At 46.0% G+C, this 23,582-nt stretch overlaps 1 protein-coding gene across 4 annotated transcripts in view; it reads left to right on the top strand.

Moving 5' to 3' along the window:
* Positions 1–23,582, top strand: part of CLUAP1 (clusterin associated protein 1) — a 38,905-nt gene that overhangs the window by 8,421 nt on the left and 6,902 nt on the right. For all 4 annotated transcript variants that reach the window (XM_009195854.3, XM_003916445.3, XM_003916446.4 and 1 more), the window contains 5 exons: positions 2,991–3,086; positions 6,494–6,577; positions 11,192–11,325; positions 15,094–15,235; positions 19,458–19,530. In XM_009195854.3, the coding sequence (XP_009194118.1) occupies positions 2,991–3,086; positions 6,494–6,577; positions 11,192–11,325; positions 15,094–15,235; positions 19,458–19,530 (529 nt within the window). The remainder of the gene's footprint in view (positions 1–2,990; positions 3,087–6,493; positions 6,578–11,191; positions 11,326–15,093; positions 15,236–19,457; positions 19,531–23,582) is intronic.

Below are 23,582 nucleotides of genomic sequence, written 5' to 3'. Positions count from 1 at the left end.
GCAGAATCTTCTGTGCTTATTTCCCATCCAAAGGGTTGCTCTGGCTGCTGAGCTGCCATCAGACTGAAGCGGGAGGCAGGACTGGAAGCAGCGAACCTGTTTGAAGAGTGAGGGGTGACCATGGCTTTGAGCAGAGTGGTGGTGGGAGAGGCGCTGTCAGGTGTCAGGGAGCCACTGCAGCAGCAAGCCAGAAATAAGGGTTAAGCCTTTAGTTAAGCCCAAGGCCTCAGAGCAGGAGACCTAGGAAAGAAGGCCCCGGGGCTGGGAATGCACCTAGGAGCGTGGCCACGCAGGGTGCCTGAAACCACAGTGTGCTGGCCGAGCTCCAAGTCTGGTGCAGGGAAGAAAGCTTCCCCTGTGAGGCCTGCTAGGTGAGGTCTTGTCATTGTCTATGGTTGGGCTTGAAAAGTCACACATAGATGTTTAGTTTTGTTTTGTTTTGTTTTGAGACAGAGTTTCACTCTATCGCCCAGGCTGGAGTACAATGGCACGATCTTGGCTCACTGCGCCTCCGCTTCCCAGGTCCAAGAGATTCTCCTGCCTCAACCTCCTAAGTAGCTGGGATTACAGGTGCACACCACCATGCCCAGCTAATTTTTTTTTTTTTTCTTTTTTTGAGATGGAGTTTCACTCTTGTTCCCCAGGCTGGAGTGCAATGGCACGATCTCAGCTCACCGCAGTGTCTGCCTCCCAGGTTCAAGTGATTCTCCTGCCTCAGCCTCCTGAGTAGCTGAGATTACAGGCATGCGCCACCACGCCCGGCTAATTTTGTACTTTTAGTAGAGTCAGGGTTTCTCCATGTTGGTCAGGCTGGTTTGAATTCCCGACCCTGGTGATCCACCCGCCTCGGCCTCCCAAAGTGCTAGGATTACAGGCATGAGCCACTGCGCCCGGCCTTGTATTTTTTTTTTTTTTTTTTTTTTAGTAGAGATGGGGTTTCACCATGTCGGCCAACTAGTCTCAAACTCCTGACCTCAGGTGATCTGCCTGCCTCGGCCTCCCAAAGTGCTGGGATTATAGGCGTGAGCCACTGCGCCTGGCCTCACACATGGGTTTTTAACCAGGAACGACACTTGTCAGCAGAAGTGTCTAGAGATTGAGGCATATTTTGATGGTAGATCTCATAGGATGAGGCGTGGGTTGAGAGTAAGCCAGGTGCTACAGGCAAGGTCTTGGGGCAGCCATGTGGCAGAGCTTGCAGAGCTCGTGGGTGTGTTCCACCTCTGTGCTGTACTCTACAGGAACCACTGGCCACATGTGGCGAGCACAACTGAGGAACTGAGTTGAGTTCTGCATTTTCTTTAATTTGTAAGTAATTTAAGTGAAAATAGCCACATGTGGCTAGTGGTTACTATATTAGACATCACTGCTCTGAGGTTTTTTATGTGAGCCCCTGAAAGGATGAAGTTGCCATGTACTGAAGCAGAGACGGTTCTGGACATGCTCCATTTGCCACGCCCATTGGCTGTCCGGGTGGAGATGGTGTGCAGGTAGCTAGTATGTGAGACTAGAGCCCAGGGAAAGCCCAGGCTGGATCTGGGAGCTGGGGGAGGAATCAGCACACAGATGGTATTAAAGCCGTGTGGGTAGGAGCAGAGCCAGCAGAAAAGACAGGGGGTCCCGGGACGACACTGACTCCCTCCAGTGTTGAGAAGCAGAGAAGGTGACAGACTCCTGCAAAGAAGTTTGGGGATGTGCTGCTCGGAAGGGAGAAAAGCAGCTAGAGCCAGAGCAGGCTGGATCCTAGAGGACTAAAGGAAGAGGGAAGCAAGCTATCAAAGCCATCAGCTGCGAATGAAGAGGGAGAGTTGTTGCTAGTGGGTTGAAAATGAGAGCCAGAACGTGGGGATTAGTTGTCCAGGAGAGAGGGAGAGTGAGCAGAGCAGGGAGACGTTTATGTTTGGGCTCATTAGAAGAGTTAGCATATTCCAGGAAGAGGGGGTGACACGCGCATCTTAAAAAGCCTGTGCAAAGGGATCGGTGCTAAATCCTCACTGTGCTTGTCATCGCCTTCCTGGCAACAGCTGCCCCTCTGTGGAGCCCAGAACCATTGTAAGTCCTTAGTGGGTGCCACCCCATTTGAGCCTCTCCAAGCCTGTGGAGGAAAGTCTGAGGCAGAGAAGGAGGACAGGGGGGTACAAAACACAGGCTGTCAGGCTGCTGCAAGAGGATGTGTGTCCCTCAGGCTGTCCCTTCATGTGGTCACTCTGCTGCTGCCGGACACCCTCTACTGTGACAGAGTCCAAGTAGGAGGCATGTGGGCTTTCTCCCAGCTATGCCCTCCTGGTTGGGGCTTCAGTTTGATGTGACATTAGGTTTTTTGGAGAGACCTAAGCATCCTGAAATTGGTCTCTTTAATACTTAGATGATCATTTCTTGAGTGTGTGTCCTGAAGCCTGTGAGCGTGTGACTGGGGAAGCACATGTTTGTGGTCACGTGTCCCAAGCAAAGGTAGGAGCTGACATGAACAGGCTGGTGGTTAAATGCATGTTAAAAATCTGTGGCTGGCTGGGCGCGGTGGCTCACGCCTGTGATCCCAGCACTTTGGGAGGCCGAGGTGGGTGGATCACCTGAGGTCAGGAGTTAAAGACCAGCCTGACCAACATGGAGAAACCCTGTCTCTACTAAAAATACAAAATTAGCCAGGCGTGGTGGCACATACCTGTAATCCCAGCTACTTGGGAAGCTGAGGAAGGAAAATTACTTGAACCCGGGAGGTAGAGATTGCGGTGAGCCAAGATTGTGCCATTGCACTCCAGCCTCGGCAACAAGAGCGAAACTCCGTCCGTCTCAGAAAAAAAAAAAAGAAAGAAATCTATGACTGGCTGAACATGGTGGTTCTGCCTATAATCTCAACACTTTGGGAGGCTGAGGTAGGAGGGTCACTTGAGGCCAGGAGTTAGAGAGCAGCCTGGGTAACATAGCCAAGACCCTGTCTCTATTAAAAAAATCTGTTGCTGAGGGTTCTGTTTTTGTTATTTTCCTTCCAGATTGCAGATTTGAAGGCAGCCAGGCAGCTTGCGTCTGAAATCACCTCCAAAGGAGCATCTCTGTATGACTTGCTCGGCTTGGAAGTAGAGTTGAGGGTAAGCATTCCAATACTCCTTAACTATGCAGATTTTCTCTTCAAGGTTTTCTTTTTCAATTCTGTTTCTCCCTTTTCAGTTCTGATTTAATGAAATACACCTGGTTGAATGAGCAAATATGTGGAAAGGTGATACAGGATGTTAGCTGCCCTTCCTGCTTCTGGTGGGCACTGGTCTACATTCATTCATTCATTTATTTGAGACAGAGTCTCGCTCTGTCGCCCAGGCTGGAGTGCAGTGGTGTGATCTCGGCTCACTGCAAGCTCCGCCTCTCGGGGTCACACCATTCTCCTGCCTCAGCCTCCCGAGTAGCTGGGACTACAGGCGCCGCCACCACGCCTGGCTAATTTTTCTGTATTTTTAGTAGAGACAGGGTTTCATCATGTTAGCTAGGGTGGTCTTGATCTCCTGACCTCATGATCTGCCTGCCTGGGCCTCCCAAAGTGCTGGAATTACAGGCATGAGCCACCGTGCCCAGCACTGATCTACCTTTAACTTCTCGTTTAGGAGTGGCAGCTCCATGGCATGTGACTGAGCTGTCCTTGTTGTGCCCTGGCAGACTTTGTTGGTCATGATGCTTTTTTCTGGTGTACCCTGCTTCAGCATTCTTCTCAAAAATTATCTTCTGAGATTGCAGTTCCCAGACCTTGCTATCCAGTGCAAACACCTGGGAACCTCTAAAGACTTCTGAAGCCTGGCTTTCACTCTGGGTTCCTTGTTATGGAATGTGACCTGGGCACTGGGAGTTTTCAGATTCTCCCGGGTGATTCTAACAGCAGAGTTTGGGACCAGCGATCTTGGTGTCACTTCCAGTCAGCTGAAGTTGATGTTGCAATGCAGAGTGATTTGATTTGCAATCCTTGTTGCAGCCAATGCCAGCCAAGAAGTATGTGCCATCACCTACATTTAAGCAGCTGTTTAAGAGTAGAGTGGTGTTTATTTTTTATTTTTTAAATTTTGTTATTTTTTTGAGACGGTCTCACTCAGTTGCCCAGGCTGGAGTGCAGTGGCTCAATCTCGGCTGACTACAGCCTCCGCCTCCCAGGTTCAGGTGATTCTCCTTCCTCAGCCTCCCGAGTAGCTGGGATTACAGATGTGTGTCACCACGCCTGGCTAATTTTTGTATTTTTAGTAGAGACAGGGTTTCATCATGTTGGCCAGGCTGGTCTCAAACTTCTGATCTCAAGTGATTCGCCTTCCTCAGCCTCCCAAAGGGCTGGGATTACAAGCGTGAACCCCTGCGTCTGGCCTAGAGTGGAGCAGTGTTTAATCCTTACCTGTAAAGATTTATGGCATTTGGGCCGGGCGCGGTGGCTCACGCCTGTAATTCTAGCACTTTGGGAGGCCGAGGTGGGCGGATCATGAAGTCAGGAGATCGAGACCATCCTGGCTAATACAGTGAAACGCTGTCTCTACTAAAAATACAAAAAATTAGCCAGGCGAGGTGGTGGGCGCCTGTAGTCCCAGCTACTGGAGAGGCTGAGGCAGTAAAATGCCGTGAACCCGGGAGGCGGACCTTGCAGTGAGCGGAGATCATGCCACTGCACTCCAGCCTGGGCGACAGAGCAAGACTCTGTCTCCAAAAAAAAAAAAAAAAAAAAAAAAGATTTATGGCACTTGAAGCATATGTGCTCAATCTACTGCTTTAAAATTAAGTGAATCTCTTTCATTCACTTCCTATCAGGAATGCCATCCATGGCTTCTCTCTCTCACTGCCTTGCCTATGTTTGGCATACCCTGGGAGCAAACCGGAAGTGGAAGTCTGGGGAAGAGGGGCTTAGGTGCCAGGTTGCTATGTCTGCTTATCATATATTGACCTGTCAGTTGCCACCCGATGAAGTGTGGTTGGCAGAATGAAACTGCCACTGACATCTGCTAGCTAATTTAGATGATGAATAAGGCACCTCCAGGCTTTCCCCTGTTCTGTTTGTAGTGCAGTGGTGTACATATGTCTGTGTGTGTCCCTAAGAGACCCAGAGACAGGAGCTGGACACTTGCTGATTGCCACTAGAGCTGTGGCATCATTGTGAGACTTCACTTCCATCCCACAGGGACTCTTTCAGCACCATCCTGTAAAGAATGATGAAGTAACGAGTGGCAGAACTGTTCCCAAGGAAACCAAGAGAGACCCTGAATGTAGTACTTTTCAAACTCTGTATGTAGTCATGATCCGAGAAAGAGCCCCTATCCAATGTTTGTTTTTCTTTCATTCAGTAAACATTTACTGAGGTGCAGCCCCAGCCACAGGCAAGGCACTGAGTTCTGCCTCCTTGACTAAGTCCTCACCCTGCCCTCAGCCGTTCCCAACAGCGTGTGCAGGTGCACCGTGGAAGAAAGGAAGCACAAGACGAGTTTTGACAAGTGCTCTAGGAACCTTGTCTTACTCCATTCAGGCTGCCGTCACAAAACACAATAAGCTGAGTGTGACTTGTAAATAACAGATTTCTTTCTCACAGTTCTGGAGATTGGGAAGTTCTAGATGAAAGCACTAACAGATTCAGTGTCTGGCAAGGGCATGTTCCCAACAGATGTTGCCTTGTTGCTGATTCCTCACATGGCAGCAGGGGTGAGGGATCTCCCCAGGGTTTCTCTTATGAGCTAATCACCTACTAAAGGCCTCACCTCTTAACATCATCACATTGTGGGTTAGAGTTTCAACATATGAATTTTGGAGTCACGCAAATATTGTCTATAGCAAACCTCATAACTATATCCACATTAAAATCCCATGTCTCAGAAGTTTTCAGCACTGATGTGATAGTCACGGATGTCTCCCTTGATTGGTTAATGGTTCATGCTAGGGGCAGGGCCATGGTAACTGTTCTTGTCGGTTGTGTTTGTTAGCGATAGGCAACTGAGAGGGACTTCATCCTAAGAAAGATTATAGAGGCTGGCAGGGGATCCTGACAGCAAGTTGAACTGTACTTAGTTTGGGCGTCACCTGGACAGAATGCAGGTAAAGAAGCAAATTTGGGGCTGGGCACAGTGGCTCATGCCTGTGATCCTAGCACTTTGGGAGGCCAAGGAATGTGGATCACTTGAGCCTAGGAGTTTGAAACCAGCCTGGGCAACATAGTGAGACCCTATCTCTCTTAAAAAAAAAAAAAAAAGAAGCAAGTAAATTTGGGAGAAAAAATAATGGATGCTAAATTCAGTTTTGCTCATAGAGTTGGGGTCACATGGGCCTCTGGCTGAAAAGGATCTTGAGCTCTGGAGAGAGGCTGGGTAGGCGCTTAGATGATGGAAGACATTATAGGAGGTGATGGTGCAAGTGTTTTTGCATCAGAGATTCACGTTGTAATGAAACTTTGGAGAATCAGTCCATAAGGCACGTCTAGATCTAGGAATACTGATTTTGAGAACTCCTTTTCTGAAAATATTTGTAAATGATTTTACCGTTTCCCTAGGAAATGAGAACAGAAGCCATTGCCAGACCTCTGGAAATAAATGAGACTGAAAAAGTGATGAGAATTGCAATAAAAGAGATTTTGGTAAGATAACTTTGCTTTTATATAATGTTTTTAATGCCTGGGATTCAAAAATACTGATTTCTTGCCCATACAAGACAGAACAAGCTAGGCTTAGTAACGAGGGATGTGTTAGTGGGGAAATGAAAAACTCAGAGGACATTCGAGCATACCTAGGTCACTTGCTATCATTTTTTTCCCCTCGTTATAAATAAAAACAACTTCTCATGTTGTTAAAAATTCATCAGTTTCAGTAATTTGATAATTTTCAGTTATTCAAGAATTTTAATAAATAATGTTCTATTTTATTTTGTTTAACCAATTCCTCACTGCTTAGTATTTAAATTATTTCAGGGTTTTCTAAATTCCAGACAGCACTGTAATAAGTAGAAGGATCACCATTGTTTACTGCCCACCCACATCAGTTATCCTCTCCTCTAAAGGAGTCAGTTGGAAGGCAGATCATGAGGGTGACTTTAGACTCAGATTGCTTGGGTTTGAATTCCACTGTGTGATCTTAGGCAAATTACTTAACCTCTCTGTGCCTCATTTTCCTCATCTGTAAAATAGCAAGAACTGCATTCCCAACTGTGTGGAGTCCTTATAAATACTAATCACGACAGGGCATATCAAGCCTCGTCTCTGATGCACAATAGATATTCAGTCATCATTGATGATTTCTTTTACTCAGTAGACACAGATGGGGGCCCCTGTGTACATTCAGAGTAGGCATAGAACAAGAATTTGCTATGAGTTATACAAAATTCTAAAAATCATAGGTTTTTAAAAATATATCATTCTCTTGTCATTAAACTGTAGTAACCCCTGGGTAGCACAGCCCAGGAAGTCAGAGCCTCACAGGGGGAGAAGGGCACCACAGCCCTGGTTTGCAGGTTGGTGACAGATAGGCAGATGGATCAGATAAGTAAAAATATGGTAATGATAACGAAGCCACGTTCCTCACTGTTGGAGAAAAAAGTCACAAAAATGTCACAAAAATGGAAAGAGAGAAAATTAGAGTGAACCTGAAATTGGAGGTGTTGGTTAAATGCATAGTTTTCAATATATAGATAGATATAGGAATAAATTTTGATATGCATGTATGTACATTTAAAGAATTACATACATATGTATATAAGTATGTTTTATTTGTATACATACACATAGACACACCCACACTCATACATTTCTTAGCTCTGAGCACACCTAGCACCTGGCTTAATACCATTCTCCACTAAAAGGAACCAGAACTCTTAGGGGTAAATGGCTGATTCCAGAGTTGGGCAGGAGCAGTACAAGAAAGTAAGGAAGAGCTCAAAGGAGGAAAGGGAGCTGTTGCAAGCATGCAGAAGTCAACTTGAGTGGGCCTCTCCTGGCCAAAGTAAGGACAACTTAAGCATCAAAATAAGTTAGAATAATTAATTTTATGGCATAATAGAATGAAATAGGAAACCATGAGTTCTCACTGGCATAAAAAAAATGAGGCCGGGCGCGGTGGCTCACACCTGTAATCCCGGCACTTTGTGAGGCCGAGGCGGGCGGATCACGAGGTCAGGAGATCGAGACCATCCTGGCTAACACAGTGAAACCCCGTCTCTACTAAAAATGCAAAAAATTAGCTGGGCGTGGCGGCGGGCGCCTGTAGTCCCAGCTACTCGGGAGGCTGAGGCAGGAGAATGGTGTGAACCCAGGAGGCGGAGCTTGCAGTGAGCCGAGATCATGCCACTGCACTCCAGCCTGGGTGACTGAGCGAGACTCCGTCTCAAAAAAAAAAAAAAAAAAGAATATTGGAAGCTGAGGAGGAGCAGGTCATTCACACAGTTTCAAAGTAGCTTTCCACAAAGTACTTTTTTTTTTTTTTTTTTTTTTTTCTGAGACAGAGTCTCGCTCTGTTACCCAGGCTGGAGTGCAGTGGCACAACCTCAGCTAACTGCAACCTCTGCCCCTGAGGTTCAAGTGATTCTCATGCCTTAGCCTTCTGAGTAGCTGGGATTACTGGGGCACTCCACCACACCTGGCTAATTTTGTATTTTTGTTTTATTTTATTTATTTATTTATTTTTGAGACGAAGTCTTGCTCTGTCGCCCAGGCTGGAGTGCAGTGGCGCCATCTCAGCTCACTGCAACCTCTGCCTCCTGGGTTCAAGCAATTCTTGTGCCTCGACCTCCCGAATAGCTGGAATTATAGGCATGTGCCACCACACCCAGCTAATCTTTGTTTTTTTTTTTAGTGGAGATGGGGTTTTGCCATGTTTGGCCAGGCTTGTTTCAAACTCCTGACTTCAGGTTATCCACCCACCTTGACCTCTCAAAGTGCTAGGATTACAGGCATGAGCCACCGTGCCTAGCCCACAGAGTACTTATTAATTACAGAGGGGAAAAGAGTCGCTTCTCAGGGACAAGCCTGTCAGTCACCCCCTTAATCAAGTGATCAAAGTGAAGATTATCGTTGTAGAACAAATCAAAATGATGCACGCCTGGTAGGATGCAGTCACTTCTGAGTATTCCTGCCAACAATGCATATCTGACTCTAATGAGACAAAGCCAAATTGAGGGGCATTCTACAGATTAAGCAGCCTGTATGCTCCCAAAGTGAAAAGGTTCTGAAAGTCAAGGAAAGCTGAGGGGGCATTTCAGACTAAGGGAGGCTGTGGAGATGTGATGACTGGACACCTAGGCAGCTCCTGTCTGCTGTTGGGGACTTCACTGGGACAAGTGGGGACAGTGGAGTGGGGCTGGGGTTAGATGGTGGTAGTGTGTCAGTGCTGGCTTCCTGTTTTGATGATTGTATTGTGGGGATGTTGGAAAAAGTCCTTATTTGTAGGAAATACACACTAAAGTATCTAGGATGTTGGAACATCTGGTCAGCAACTTACCTAGGCTGGGAAAACCGTTTTGTGTTGTACAACAGGTCTTACGTAAATTTTTGATTGTTTCTAAATTTAAAAATTAAAAAAAAAGTGTTATACCTCTAAATGCTTGCCAGTGTTCTAACTGAATCAGGCGAACACAGCATGAATGTGCCCTTAGCACTAATATGTTAAAAGTAGAACACCCAAGAGGGGACAGGGTTCATTTCTTGGTAGAAATCTCTTAAGACTCCTTTCTTTGTTAGAAAATATCTGTGATGTTTGATCATTCTAAAAACTAAACCAAAACAACAACATGGGTACTTAAAAGGGGTTAGGAAGTACAGGCCATTTATTTCAGAAACCAGGGAAAATTGTTTGTGTTTACACAGCTGTTTTGCATTGTGGATCTTTCTTGTTTGAGGAACAGATATGTTTAAGGTGGGATAAATGTACAAGGTTTTAATCTGACTTTGGTTCAAGGAAATAGTTGCCATTGACTGAAGTTGTTTAGAAAGGAGACCCACCTTTCTTCCTGTGAGGGTGAACTCACATTTCTCCTGGGGGCTTTAAGGCACTTGAAGCAAATGGATGATAAGGATTTGATTATTTTAATGAAAGTATCTTAAAAATGGCCAGTGTACTTAGGCCAAAAAAATCAGACCATAAATGCATTGTCAGTAACAGTGGCTGCTTCCAAAACACACCATCCCTGAGAGTTGTGGAGAGTGTCTGGGCTTCTTAGGCCATTTCTCTGTGGAGCCCATAGCTTTTCAGAGACTTGCAGGAAAACAGAGTAACCCCTTTACGGGATGCTACACGTAGGCAAAGTGCTGGAGGAGAAAGCCCCACCTTGGCCACCAGGAACTTAATGCAGGGCTAGAAAGCCAGAACCCTGGGGGGGGCAGTTCCACGCTCAGCTGGGTGGCAGTCCAGATTCCTCATGAAGAGATTGGAGCCTGAACCACAGGCATGTGACCTGGCAGGCCACCGGACAAGATGCATGTGAAGACAGTGCGCTACCTGTCACTCTACCTGCTTCAAATGAGCCTTTTCTTAGGATAGGGAGACTTGTGTCATTGTCAGTGGGCCCGTGTCCCCTTTCCCTTCTTTACTCAGCCTCTGTTGCCCAAGGGCCTCTCTCTGACTGTTGCTCTGGGCCCCTTCCCGAGCTGGTGCACGTCAGTGTGGCCAGTGCCACTGCGGGAACTGCTTTTGTACTGACTGCAGCATGGTTTCTTCTCATTTTTAGTCTGTAGTCAAGCTTCTGTTGCCAGGGAGAGGGAAGAGGGACCTTCTCTCAGTCCCAGCAGGCAGTGGGTTAGGGCTGGGACCAGCTGTTTCTTTCTCTCCCCTCTAGCAGTACTTGGTGTGTGTGTATTCTGTAAGTCGGGTGTTTGTAACTAGGGGCATGGCCTGAATGATAAAAAGGCAGATTGACCATCCAGACTGATGTGTACCTTGCTCTAACTGAGTGAGCCAGACAAAAGATGGCAGGCCTCTCCACCTTGACCAGGACACTCTTCTTTCCATCTTCACTTCTTTCCCTGGGCAGAAATGCCTGCTTTTCATGGGGGAGAAAAAGATAACTTTTTCTGGACCTGTGTGACATTCTCCCTGGAACTAGTGGGTTAAGTGAGTCATTGCTTGGGGAAGTGTCTACTTTATTTATTTGCTTTTGTGTTTGTTGAGCATAATGTTGCCATGCCTGAAGAGTTGCAGAATTCTTCTGTGAGTTAGGATGGCTGTTTTTATTGCCACCTTGTCTCATTATTTCCCATTAAATATAGACACAGGTTCAGAAGACTAAAGACCTGCTCAATAATGTGGCCTCTGATGAAGCTAATTTAGAAGCCAAAATTGAAAAGAGAAAATTAGAACTGGAAAGAAATCGGAAGCGACTAGAGACTCTGCAGAGTGTCAGGTAGATATGAACACTTGGAGAATGAGTAGAAAGATGTCCTGGAAAGTTCAAACAAACTGGGCGTGGTGGCTCATGTCTGAAATCTCAGCTACTCATGAGGCTGGGGCGGGGGGTTCTCTTGAGCCCAGGAATTTGAGACCAACCTGGGCAGCATAATGAAACCCCATCTCTAAAAATTTTTAAAAATTACCTCAGTGTGGTGGTACACACCTGTAGTCCCAGCTACTTGGGAGGCTGAGGCAGGAGGATTGCTTGAGCCCAGAAGGTTGAGGCTGCACTGAGCTATGGTTGCATCACTGCACTCCAGCCTAAGCAAAAGAACGAGGCCCTGACTCTAAAAGAAAAAAGAAAAGTTAGAACAAAGACTTAAGAGAATAGAATATGATCTTAACTCTTCTTAAGCAATGAAAAAAAGCCTTACATAAAGATATCTTCACCTCAAAATGTGCATGTGTTGCCTGTCGTAACAAGCAGATGGCTAAACTCATTCTCTTTACTGCTTGCAATATGTCTGGAAAACTGCTTTATGCTTGAACTGCCCTTTAAGCTTTTATAGCTTCTTGGAACTCAAGGCAGAGTAAGTGAATCCAGATGGGGAAATCCAGACGTGGTCTGCTAAGATCTTGCCATAAATTAGGTAGAAACAGAAACATACTCCTGCCTCTTTGTTGGCATAGATTTTAGACTTTATTTAAACCTTGATCATTCCTCACCAGTCAGTAATTCGTCTTTCTTCCTACTTTACCTCATTGGAAATGTATTTCCCAGGAATACTGATGGAGAATAGTGGTGCCGGCCCTCTGTTCTCTTCTTCGTTCTGCACCTCTTTCCCTCCCCCGTGCTTCTGCTCTTTCTCCCTTTTCGTTCTCCCTTTATTTTTCTTTCTTCTTGGCTCCCTCCTCTTCCCAGCTGCCTGCTCTGGTCAAATATGTTTTGCCTTTTTGGATGTTGGTGGCTGGCTACACCCTGGCCACTGTCCCAAGGTCTGTGGGGAGACAGCACCTGGGGCAGTGACAGCAACCACAGGGAGCGCCCTGGCTCCTCCCCACCCAGCACAAAGCCGAGGCCCTTCCTGAAACTGGCTATTTACCTCTGGAGCCTCACAGAGGGAAAAAAAAACAGAAGTCATTGCTGCCAGATAGATTGATCTCCTCGACATATTCCACCTTTAAAGCATCAATTCATTTTTGTTAAGCTCCAAATCCTTTTAACAGAAAAAAAAGTTTCTTTGTTTTGCTGTAGTTCAAAAGATTATAATTATTTCTTAGTTTATCTGCTTTTATATATATATATATATATTTTTTTTTTTTTGAGACGGAGTCTCGCTCTGTCGCCTAGGCTGGAGTGCAGTGGCCGGATCTCAGCTCACTGCAAGCTCCGCCTCCCGGGTTCACGCCATTCTCCTGCCTCAGCCTCCCGAGTAGGTGGGACTACAGGCGCCCGCCACCTCACCCGGCTAGTTTTTTGTATATTTTTAGTAGAGACGGGGTTTCACCGTGTTAGCCAGGATGGTCTCGATCTCCCGACCTCGTGATCCGCCCGTCTCGGCCTCCCAAAGTGCTGGGATTACAGGCTTGAGCCACCGCGCCCGGCCGTTTATCTGCTTATATTTTTAAAAGAGTAGAATTTTTCCTTTAAGGTCAATAATAAGAAAAAAAGAAAAAGTTCAACAAATCAATTGAAATAGATTTTTATGTTTTTTTGTTTTGTTTTGTTTTTGTTTTTATTTTTATTTTTATTTTTTTTTGAGATGGAGTTTCGCTCTGTTGCCCAGGTGGGAGTACAGTGGTGCGATCTCAGCTCACTGCAACCTCCGCCTCCCGGATTCAAGCAATTCTCCTGCCCCGGTCTCTCAACTAGCTGGGATTACAGGCAGCTGCCACCATGCCCAGCTAATTTTTGTATTTTTAGTAGAGATGGAGTTTCACCATGTTGGCCAGGCTGGTCTTGAACTCCTGACCTTATGATCCACCCACCTCGGCCTTCCAAAGTGCTGGGATTACAGGTGTGAGTCACCACACCTGGCCTTTTAAAAAAAATTTTTATCGTTTAAAAACCTCTTTAGACTGGGCACAGTGATTCGTGTCTATAATCCCGGCACTTTGAGAGGCCGAGGCAGACAGATCGCTTGAACTCAGGGGTTCAAGACCAGCCTGGGCAACATGGCGAAATCCCATCTATACAAAAAATATATATAAAAAATAGTCGGGCGGCCGGGCGCGGTGGCTCAAGCCTGTAATCCCAGCACTTTGGGAGGCCGAGACGGGCGGATCACGAGGTCAGGAGATCGAGACCATCCTGGCTAACACAGTGAAACCCCGTCTCTACTAAAAATACAAAAACTTAGCCGGGCGAGGTGGCGGGCGCCTGTAGTCCCAGCTACTCGGGAGGCTGAGGCAGGAGAATGGCGTAAACCCGGGAGGCGGAGCTTGCAGTGAGCTGAGATCCGGCCACTGCACTCCAGCCTGGGTGACAGAGCAAGACTCCGTCTCAAAAAAAAAAAATAAATAAATAAAAAAATAAAAAATAGTCGGGCATAGTGGCATATGTCTGTAGTCCCAGCTACTTGGGGGCCTGAGCCAGGAGGATCACCTGAGCCCAGGCGTTTGATGCTTCAGTGAGCCATGATCACACCACTGCAGTCTAGCCTGGGTGACAAAGTGAGACCCTGTCTCAAAAAAACAAACAAAAAAACACCAGCTTTAATTCGTAACAACCTATGGTCCCCTTTTTAGAGGATTGCTTAAAATTTGTAATAGCCTGACAGTAGAACACTATTATTGTTACTATTATTTCTTTTGAGATGGAGTCTCGCTATGTCGCCCAGGCTGGAGTGCAGTGGCGCAATCTTGGCTAACTGCAACCTCCGCCTCCCAGGTTCAAGCGATTCTCCTGCCTCAGCCACCTGAGTGGCTGAGATTACAGGCATGTGCCACCATGCCTGGGTAATTTTTGTGTTTTTAGTGGAGACGAGGTTTCACCATGTTGGCCAGGCTGGTCTCAAACTCCTGACCTCAGTTGATCCGCCTGCCTTGGCCTCCCAAAGTGCTGGGATTACAGGCGTGAGACGCCACACGCGGCCGACAGTAGAACATTATACCCAAATAAGATAATAATATATATATTTGTTGATTTTGAGAGATGTGTCTGGTATGTGACTTTTTGCCTTTAGAGATGGGGTCTCAGCGTGTCCCCAGGCTGGAGGGCTGGAGTGCCATGGCAAGGTCAGAGGATCCTCACTCACTGCAGCCTTGAACTCCAGGCTCAATCCTTCTCCTACCTCAGCCTCCCTAAATGCTAGGGTTACAGGTGTGAGCCGATGCACCCGGCCTGATCTTTTTTAACTCTATTGACATTATGATATATTGAAATGAAAAAAAAAGATTATAGAATTTCTTAGTATGTTTAATTTTTGTTTAAAATGCATTCCTATCTATATGCATAGAAAGTCTGGAAGGATATATGTCAACTATCAAACGCTTATACCTGGTGATGGGATTATCAGTAATTTTTACATCATTCTTCATACTTTCAGGATTATTTCAAGTTTTTACAAAGAGTACATCGTATGATGAAAAAGAAGTATGTCCATTTTCGGGGGAGAAAGGAGAAGAGGGAAAATATTTGTAAGCAGTTATAAGAATGAAGGCCCTTCTCTAATTAAGGGTTTCCAGAGAAGGCCACCATGGAGTCTAAAACTGTGAATACCCATTTCAAACTACTGCACATTAACTCACCTTTCCCTTTTTATTTATTTGCTTGTCTTAGGCCATGTTTTATGGATGAGTATGAGAAGACTGAGGAAGAATTACAAAAGCAGTATGACATTTATCTGGAGAAATTTCAAAATCTCACTTACCTGGAGCAGCAGCTTGAAGAGCATCATAGGATGGAGCAAGAAAGGTTTGAGGTGAGCTGAGCCTGTCCTCTGTTCAGCCATTCCTTCTGGTGTGTTATTTTGTACTGGGTAACAGGTCATTTTGTTAATATTATTGTAAAAAAAATATCAGTACATGTTTTTTCTCCCTGGTCAGTCTGAGGATTGCTCATGTCATGCATTTGTTTTGCTGGCAGTGTACCCTGGACTCCAGGGTTGTCAAATCTTTGATGTCATATTTCATCAGGTTTAGTCAGTTGAGAGTACAGACAGGGCCGACGTGAGGCCTATGCGGCTGCATAAGACCCTGTGCTGACATGGGGCCTGTGCTTGCTTTCAGGCCCTGTTGTCAATGTCTGGAAATGCATAATAATTTTTTTTTTTTTTTTTTTGAGACGGAGTCTCACTCTGTCGCCCAGGCAGGAGTGCAGTGGCTGGATCCCAGCTCACTGCAAGCTCCGCCTCCCGGGTTTACACCATTCTCCTGCCTCAGCCTCCCGAGTAGCTGGGACTACAGGCACCCGCCACCTCACCCAGCTAGTTTTTTTTTTTTTTTTTTTTTTTTTTTGAGACAGAGTCTCGCTCTGTCGCCCAGGCTGGAGTGCAGTGGCCGGATCTCAGCTCACTGCAAGCTCTGCCTCTCAGGTTTACGCCATTCTCCTGCCTCAGCCTCCCAAGTAGCTGGGACTACAGGTGCCCGCCACCTCGCCCGGCTAGTTTTTTGTATTTTTTAGTAGAGACGGGGTTTCACTGTCTTAGCCAGGATGGTCTTGATCTTCTGACCTCGTGATCCGCCCATCTCGGCCTCCCAAAGTGCTGGGATTACAGGCTTGAGCCACCGCGCCCGGCCCATAATAATTTTTAAGTGTATTTTATTTTCCGCTGATCCCAAAAATTACGTAGCTGGTCTCGAGTGCAGATTTAAAAGCTTGCTTGGCTTTGGCAGGTCAAGGCGGGTGGATCACTTGGGGTCAGGAGTTTGAGACCAGCCTGGCCAACATGTGAAACACTGCCTCTCCTAAAAATAAAAAAATTAGGCCGGCGCAGTGGCTCAAGCCTGTAATCCCAGCACTTTGGGAGGCTGAGACGGGTGGATCACGAGGTCAGGAGATCGAGACCATCCTGGCTAACACGGTGAAACCCCATCTCTACTAAAAATACAAAAAAAAAACTAGCCGGGCGAGGTGGCAGGCGCCTGTAGTCCCAGCTACTCGGGAGGCTGAGGCAGGAGAATGGCGTGAACCCGGGAGGTGGAGCTTGCAGTGAGCTGGATCCGGCCACTGCACTCCAGCCTGGGCTACAGAGCGAGACTCCGTCTCAAAAAATAAATAAATAAAAATAAAAATAAAAAATAAAAAAATTAGCCGGGTATGGTGGTGCATGCCTATAGTCCCAGCTACTCGGGAGGCTGAGACAGGAGAATCTCTTGAACCTAGGAGGCAGAGGCTGCAGTTAGCCAAGATTGTGCCACTGTACTCCAGCCTAGGCAACAGAGCAATATCCTGTCTCCAAAAATAAAAAAACAAAGCTTGCTTAGTCAGTTCACATAAAGATTTTCAAGGCAAGGTGCGATGGCTCATACTTGTAATTCCAGCACTTTGGGAGGCTTAGGCAGGAGGATCACTGGAGCCCAAGAATCCGAGACCAGTTTGGGCAACATAGTGAGACCCGTCTCTACAAAGAAGTAAAAATAAATTAGGCCGGGTGCGGTGGCTCACGTCTGTAATCCCAGCACTTTGGGAGGCCGAGGCGGGCGGATCACGAGGTCAGGAGATCGAGACCATCCTGGCTAACATGGTGAAACCCTGTCTCTATAAAAATACAAAAAATTAGCCGGGCGTGGTGGCAGGCGCCTGTAGTCCCAGCTACTCGGGAGGCTGAGGCAGGAAAATGGCGTGAACCCAGGAGGCAGAGCTTGCAGTGAGCCGAGATCGCATCACTGCACTCCAGCCTGGGCGGCAGAGCGAGACTGTCTCAAATAAATAAATAAATAAACAAACAAACTAACTAACTGGGCATGGTGTTGCACACCTATTGTCCCAGCTACTTGGGAGCCTGAGATGGGAGGATTGCTTGAGCCTGGGAGTTTGAAGTTGGAGTGAACCATGATCATGCTACTGCACTCCAGCTTGGTTGACAGAGCAAGACTCTGCCTCAAAAAAAAAAAAAAAAGCGGGGAGGGGGGCCTGGCGTGGTGGCTCATGCCTGTAATCCCAGCACTTTGGGTGGATCACGAGGTCAGGAGTTTGAGATCAGCTTGTCCAAGATGGTGAAACCCCCTCTACTAAAAATACAAAATTTATCTGGTATGGTGGCAGGCGCCTGTAATCCCAGCTACTTGGGAGGCTGAGGCAGGAGAATTGCTTGAACCCAGGAGGCGGAGGTTGTAGTGAACAGAGATCGCGCCACTGCACTCGCCTGGGCAACAGAGGAAGACACCGTCTCAACAGAAAAAAAAAAAGAGAAAAAAAGGATTTTCAAATTATGGTTAATTGAATCACCAAAATAGCTCATTGGAGATTGTTTTGTAAAGAGGAATGGCAGTTTATTGGTTGATTGTGGGAAATATATGTGGCCTTGAACCTGACCAACCATCTTACAGGTTCCTTTCATCCCCGTGGGTAAGGCCATTTAGGAAAGAGTATTTCAGATCCAAGCATGAGTTGATAAATGTGGAATTTAGAGCAAAAGAAATTGAACCAAGTTGTGATCAATTTTTGAATTGCCCTATCCTTAACCTGAGAATGGTCTTTTAGACTCCATTTTCATGATGAAATTGGTCTACAGTCTCCCCTTCTCATGCTCTTGACAGCTTTTGGCATTAAGGTTATACTAGGCTTCTTACAATTCTGAGCATTTGAGTTGGGCAGAGCTAGTGTGTTGTCCAGGAGGGCTAACTGGGAGTACCTAACGCATCCATGTGGACACATGTCATCTTGACGAGGAATTCATTAATAGCATTACTCTGTGGCAGAGGCAGGCCATGGAGAAATGGTACAGGACAGGCACATTTCAAGGGCACTGGAAAGAGCCTGGAGTTTAGAACATTTTAAACATTGGGTACCTGGGAAAGAACAGTCAAGGGCAGTGAAAAGAAACATTTTGTTGTATTATCTGGGGCCACCTCTGGGTTCAGAGAACAAACCAAACAGTATGCCTCAGAATGGCGGATAGGTGGCCCAGGAGACTTCCGGGGGAGCCCTCTACCCTACCCTTCCTTCAACGAGTACATCTCTTTTTCTCTTACTCACTCTCGCACTCTGTCCTTAGAATACCTGTTCCCTCGAAATACCCCATGACTGAAACACAGTGCTTTATTTTTAATGTTTAGAACAACAACAATATTTAAAGCCAGCTTCCTCCCTCTGTCTGTCCCTCCCCCACCCTGCACCCCCCATCCCTCTCTCTCTCTCTCTTTCTCTTTCTTGACAGGGTCTCACTGTGTTACCTGCCACTCTGTCTGGAGTGCAGAGTGTGATCATAGCTCACTGTAGCCTCAGACCTAGGCTCAAGTGATCCTCCCACCTCAGCCTCTTGAGTAACTGGGACTATAGGCACGTGCCACCATACCTGGCTAAATTTTTAAAATGTATTGTAGAGATGAGGTTTCCCTATGTTGCCCAGGCTGGTCTCAAACTCCTGGGCTCAAGTGATCCTCCTGCCTTGGTCTCCCAAGGCATGGGGGTTACAGGTGTGAGCTACCACGCCCAGCCCCCATTTTCTTTCTTGATAATAAGGCCATATTTTATGATCTGAGATGTTTCCTCTTTTCCCCACCCCTATTCCCATCCTTACCTATCCTACCATTTAGCATCTTTTGAGCTGGAATCTGAAGGCAGGGCAGGAAAGATAAATGATAAAATCTATACTTTCTTCCTTTGAAAGCAAGAGGCCTGTCTCTACCCTAAAATTAGATGTGTCTGTTCTGTGTCCCCAGGCCATACAGGCACGCATGGTGGGCATTTAGTTCTCCTCAGAGGCAGGGAAGTGTAGTTGGAGAAGCATGGGGTTGGGGCAGCTGCTTCATTCTGGGTGCCTGTGTCCACCAGGCCACCAGGTGACCTCAGAGAGAAAGGGCAGTAAATTTCGGGACCCTGGAGTTGCTCAGGCCGTGTTAATTCTCTTCCCCTTCCTTGAGTTTAGTTCTTTTTTTGTTCTGTAGTACAAACTTAGCAGTCCTTACGCAGTGGTGAAGAAGAATAGAACAGTCCAGAAAAGGGCCGTCTCTCCTGAGTCTGTTTTTCCTCTTCCACAGGAAGCTAAAAACACTCTCTGCCTGATACAGAACAAGCTCAAGGAGGAAGAGAAGTGCCTGCTGAAGAGTGGAAGTAAGGCTGGGCTTTGTAGATGAGCAGTTTACTCTGGACTAGCATTTTCAGCCTTGAGATATATGTGTGTGTATGTGTGTGTGTGTGTGTGTGTATATATATATATTTAAATATGTGTTTTCTTCCTTTTTTCAGCAGTTTTTTTTTTATTGTAATAAGAACACTTCACTTTACATCTTCAATTTTGAAAAGTATAATAAAATATTGTTGACTGTAGGTACAAAAATATTTTCAAAAGGCAGTTTTCTCACAACTTCTATTTTGTGTACCATTGTATTCACTCAAGAGTCTGGTTTAAATATAGCATTTAAAACACATTTCATTCTTGTGCCAGTTAAGATAGTGTTTTCCCCTGTTTAAATTATAGTTTAAATTATATATGATGTGTAACTGTAAGAAAAGGTGGTCCTAGAGGTGTGTAGGGTTCTGTATTTTCAGGCTGACTGATGGAAAACAAGCATTGGGATGCAGTGCAGGGAGAGGGGCCACTCGCTTCATGATGGTCCCCATGCCGCTGAGATGCCCCCCATAATCCAGAATGGCTCAGCAAGACACTCAGCTGGAGAGACACAGGGTTACGTCCATACAAGGCCGAGATTCCAGGAAGGAGCTCTCTGTGACCAGGCAGCTTCCCTTATCCCTGAACTTCAGTGTCAAGTCACTGTCAGGGACCAGTAGCAGCCCAGGATCTTCATGCTCAATCAACAGCCTTCTTGCACAGAGTTCCTCCTCCTCTTGCTGATTGCTCTTTCTTTTCTTCATGGCGAAATATTCTGTTTGATCTCATGTTGAGGGCAGCGTACTCTCTCTCTCTTTCTCTTTCTTTGCCATTTCCCTTGTATCTCTCTCATTTTGCACCTGTTCTATGACTCTGTCGTCTGAATCTCAGGAAACCCTGGAGGAAGGATAGGGACTGCTGGGAAGTCCTCCAGGAACAAGGTTAGGAAATTTGAAGGGCATGTCTAGCCAAAGCAGCCCTCCCCTTTTTATTTCCATGTCAGCCAGGAGCATGAGAAGCAGCCCTCAGTGATCAGCCTGCATGAGGTTTGTCCCTTGCGAGAGGCCCGACTCAGGTAGGAGCCCTGGTTGGTTACTTGCATCCCATTCTGTCCCTGGGCCAGGATGCTAAGACCTGTCATGCTGATCTTGCTTTATTCACCAAGATTTACCTCTGTGTTTTCTTCTAGGAGTTCTGTAGTTTTAGCTCTTACATTTAGGTCTCTGATCCACTTTGAGTTAATTTTTATATATGGTGTGAGACAGGGGGTCCAACTTCATTCTTTTGCATGTGGCTGTTCAGTCATCCTATTATCATCTGTTGAAAAGACTATTATTTCTCCATTGAATTATACTGGCATGTGGTCAGCCATACTTAATTTTAATTGTCATTGTCAGCTCAGTGGTTTCAGTGTCAGCATGCATTAATGTCTTAGTCTGTTTTGTGCTGCTATAACAGAATACCTGAGACTGGGTAATTATATATTTTACATAAAATATATACAGCATTATATATATGGATACATGCAGTCATCCCTCAATATCTGTGGAGAACTGGTACCAGAACCCACCTGTGGATACCAAAATCCACAGGTGTTCAAGTCTTTTGCATATAACCTATGCACATCCTCCTGTATACTTTAAATCATCTCTAGGTTACATAAAATACCTAACATAATGCCTATATATCACTTCATTCACATGGATTCAGCATAGTACTTGGCATGTGGCAAATTCAAGTTTTGCTTTTTGGAACTTTGTAGATTTTTTTTTTTCCAAATAATTGTAGATTTTTTTTCCAAATAATTCAGATCCATGGTTGGCTGAACCCATGGATGTGAAATCCATGGATACAGAGGGCTAGTTTTGTATGTGTCTGTATGTGTGTGTGTTTATATATATATGACATATATATATAATATATAATATATGACATATATATAATATATAATATATGACACATAATATGACATATACTGCCATATATAACATATGACAATTATATAACATATAATATATTAGTATTAGTTTATATTATTATCATTATAAACAGAAATTTACTTGTCTGAAACTTAATGAGCCACAGTTCTGGGGGCAAGTCCAAGATCAAGGAGTTGCATCTTGCTGCACTATCCCATGACAGAAGGGCAAAGAAAGGGGGAGAGAGAGCAAGAGATCAAACCCACAGCCTCAAGCCCTTTTATAACCAGCATTAGTCTGTTCTTCAGGACGGAGCCCTTGTGACCTAAACACCTCCCAATCTGCCCCACCTCCCAACACTGTTGCATTGGGATTTAAGTTTCCAACGCGTGCTTTTCAGAGACACATTGAAATCATATGATAGCAATTGACTTTAGTTTACCTGCTCACTTCTCAAGTCTGTATTGGTTTGAGTTATAAGAAGAAATTTTATTGAGCCTGAGGTACATGTATTAATTTTATTTTAAAATTGATTATATAATTTGATTTGCATTGCATGGGATAAGGATTTAATGTCTTAACTTCCTGGATGGCATAAGAAATGAACTAAGCTGAATAGTGGTTTCATTTTGTAGTCATTAATTGATGTTGATATTTAATAATATTCTCTGTAAAGACTTTCAGAAGGTTTCAAAGTAATTGTGTCGAAGCCCAGGATGTTGTTATTGACACTTTCTCCAGCTCCTAGGTTGGCCCTTCCTGTACTATAAAGCACAGCTCTTCTCTCCATGGCTAAAGAAAGCAGAAAACCTTCCCACAGTGCCCAGCTAGATACTGTTACCATTTCATTACTCTCTCTTGTTTTGAGACGGAGTCTCGCTCTGCTGCCCAGGGTGGAGGGCAGTGGTGTGATGTCGGCTCACTGCAACCTCCGCCTCCCGAGTTCAAGCAATTCTCATGCCTCAGCCTCCTTAATAGCTGGGACTACAGGTGCGCACCACCACGCCTGACTAGTTTTTGTATTTTTAGTACAGACAGGGTTTCACCATGCTGGCCAGGCTGGTCTCAAACTCCTAACCTCAGGTGATCTGCCACCTCAGCCTCCCAAAGTGCTAGGATTACAGGCATGAGCCACTGCGCCCGGCCACATTACCCTCTTATAGTAGGGGCATAGCAAAGCCTTTGGGCAGACTAACAATTACTGTTCTTCCAAACTAACTTCTGAGTCAATCATCAGAACAGGGTCCTCCAAGTCCGTCCTTACAAAACCTGTGTGGCTCCCTGGGTGCAGAGAAGTCAGGTGCCAGGCAGTGAAAGGTCTTTCTCCCCACAGTGGAGACTCCTTCTATAGGTTCCCTTTAGGAAATATTCAGCCTATAGGTGTAAGACTCCAAAGAATGTATTTAAGAAATTAATAGGCCGGGCGCGGTGGCTCAAGCCTGTAATCCCAGCACTTGGGGAGGCCGAGACGGGTGGATCACGAGGTCAGGAGATCGAGACCATCCTGACTAACACGGTGAAACCCCGTCTCTACTAAAAATACAAAAAACTAGCCGGGCGAGGTGGCGGGCGCCTGTAGTCCCAGCTACTCGGGAGGCTGAGGCCGGAGAAAGGCTGGTCTTGAACTCCCGGGCTCAAGCGATCCTCCCACTTTGGCCTCCCAAAACTCTGGGATTACGAGCGTGAGCCACCGTGCCCGGACTTCTTTTTAAAAATAGAGACGTTGAGGCCGGGCGCGGTGGCTCAAGCCTGTAATCCCAGCACTTTGGGAGGCCGAGACGGGTGGATCACGAGGTCAGGAGATCGAGACCATCCTGGCTAACACCGTGAAACCCTGTCTCTACTAAGAAATACAAAAAACTAGCCGGGCGAGGTGGCGGGCGCCTGTAGTCCCAGCTACTCGGGAGGCTGAGGTGGGAGGATCGCTTGAGCCCAGGAGTTGGAGGTTGCAGTGAACCAAGATTGTGTCACTACACTCCAGCCTGGGTGACACAGACCCTGCCTCTTAAAAAAAAAAAAAAATAAAGAAAAACCAACATGATAAACACGGTGAAACCCCGTCTCTATTAAAAAATACAAAAAACTAGCCGGGCGAGGTGGCGGGCGCCTGTAGTCCCAGCTACTCGGGAGGCTGA

This window comes from Papio anubis, chromosome 18 (genome assembly GCF_008728515.1).
Source record: "Papio anubis isolate 15944 chromosome 18, Panubis1.0, whole genome shotgun sequence".
Classification (NCBI taxonomy): domain Eukaryota; kingdom Metazoa; phylum Chordata; class Mammalia; order Primates; family Cercopithecidae; genus Papio; species Papio anubis.
The sequence above is the reverse complement of the archived record's forward strand: the minus strand, read 5'-3'. Positions and strand labels throughout refer to the sequence as shown.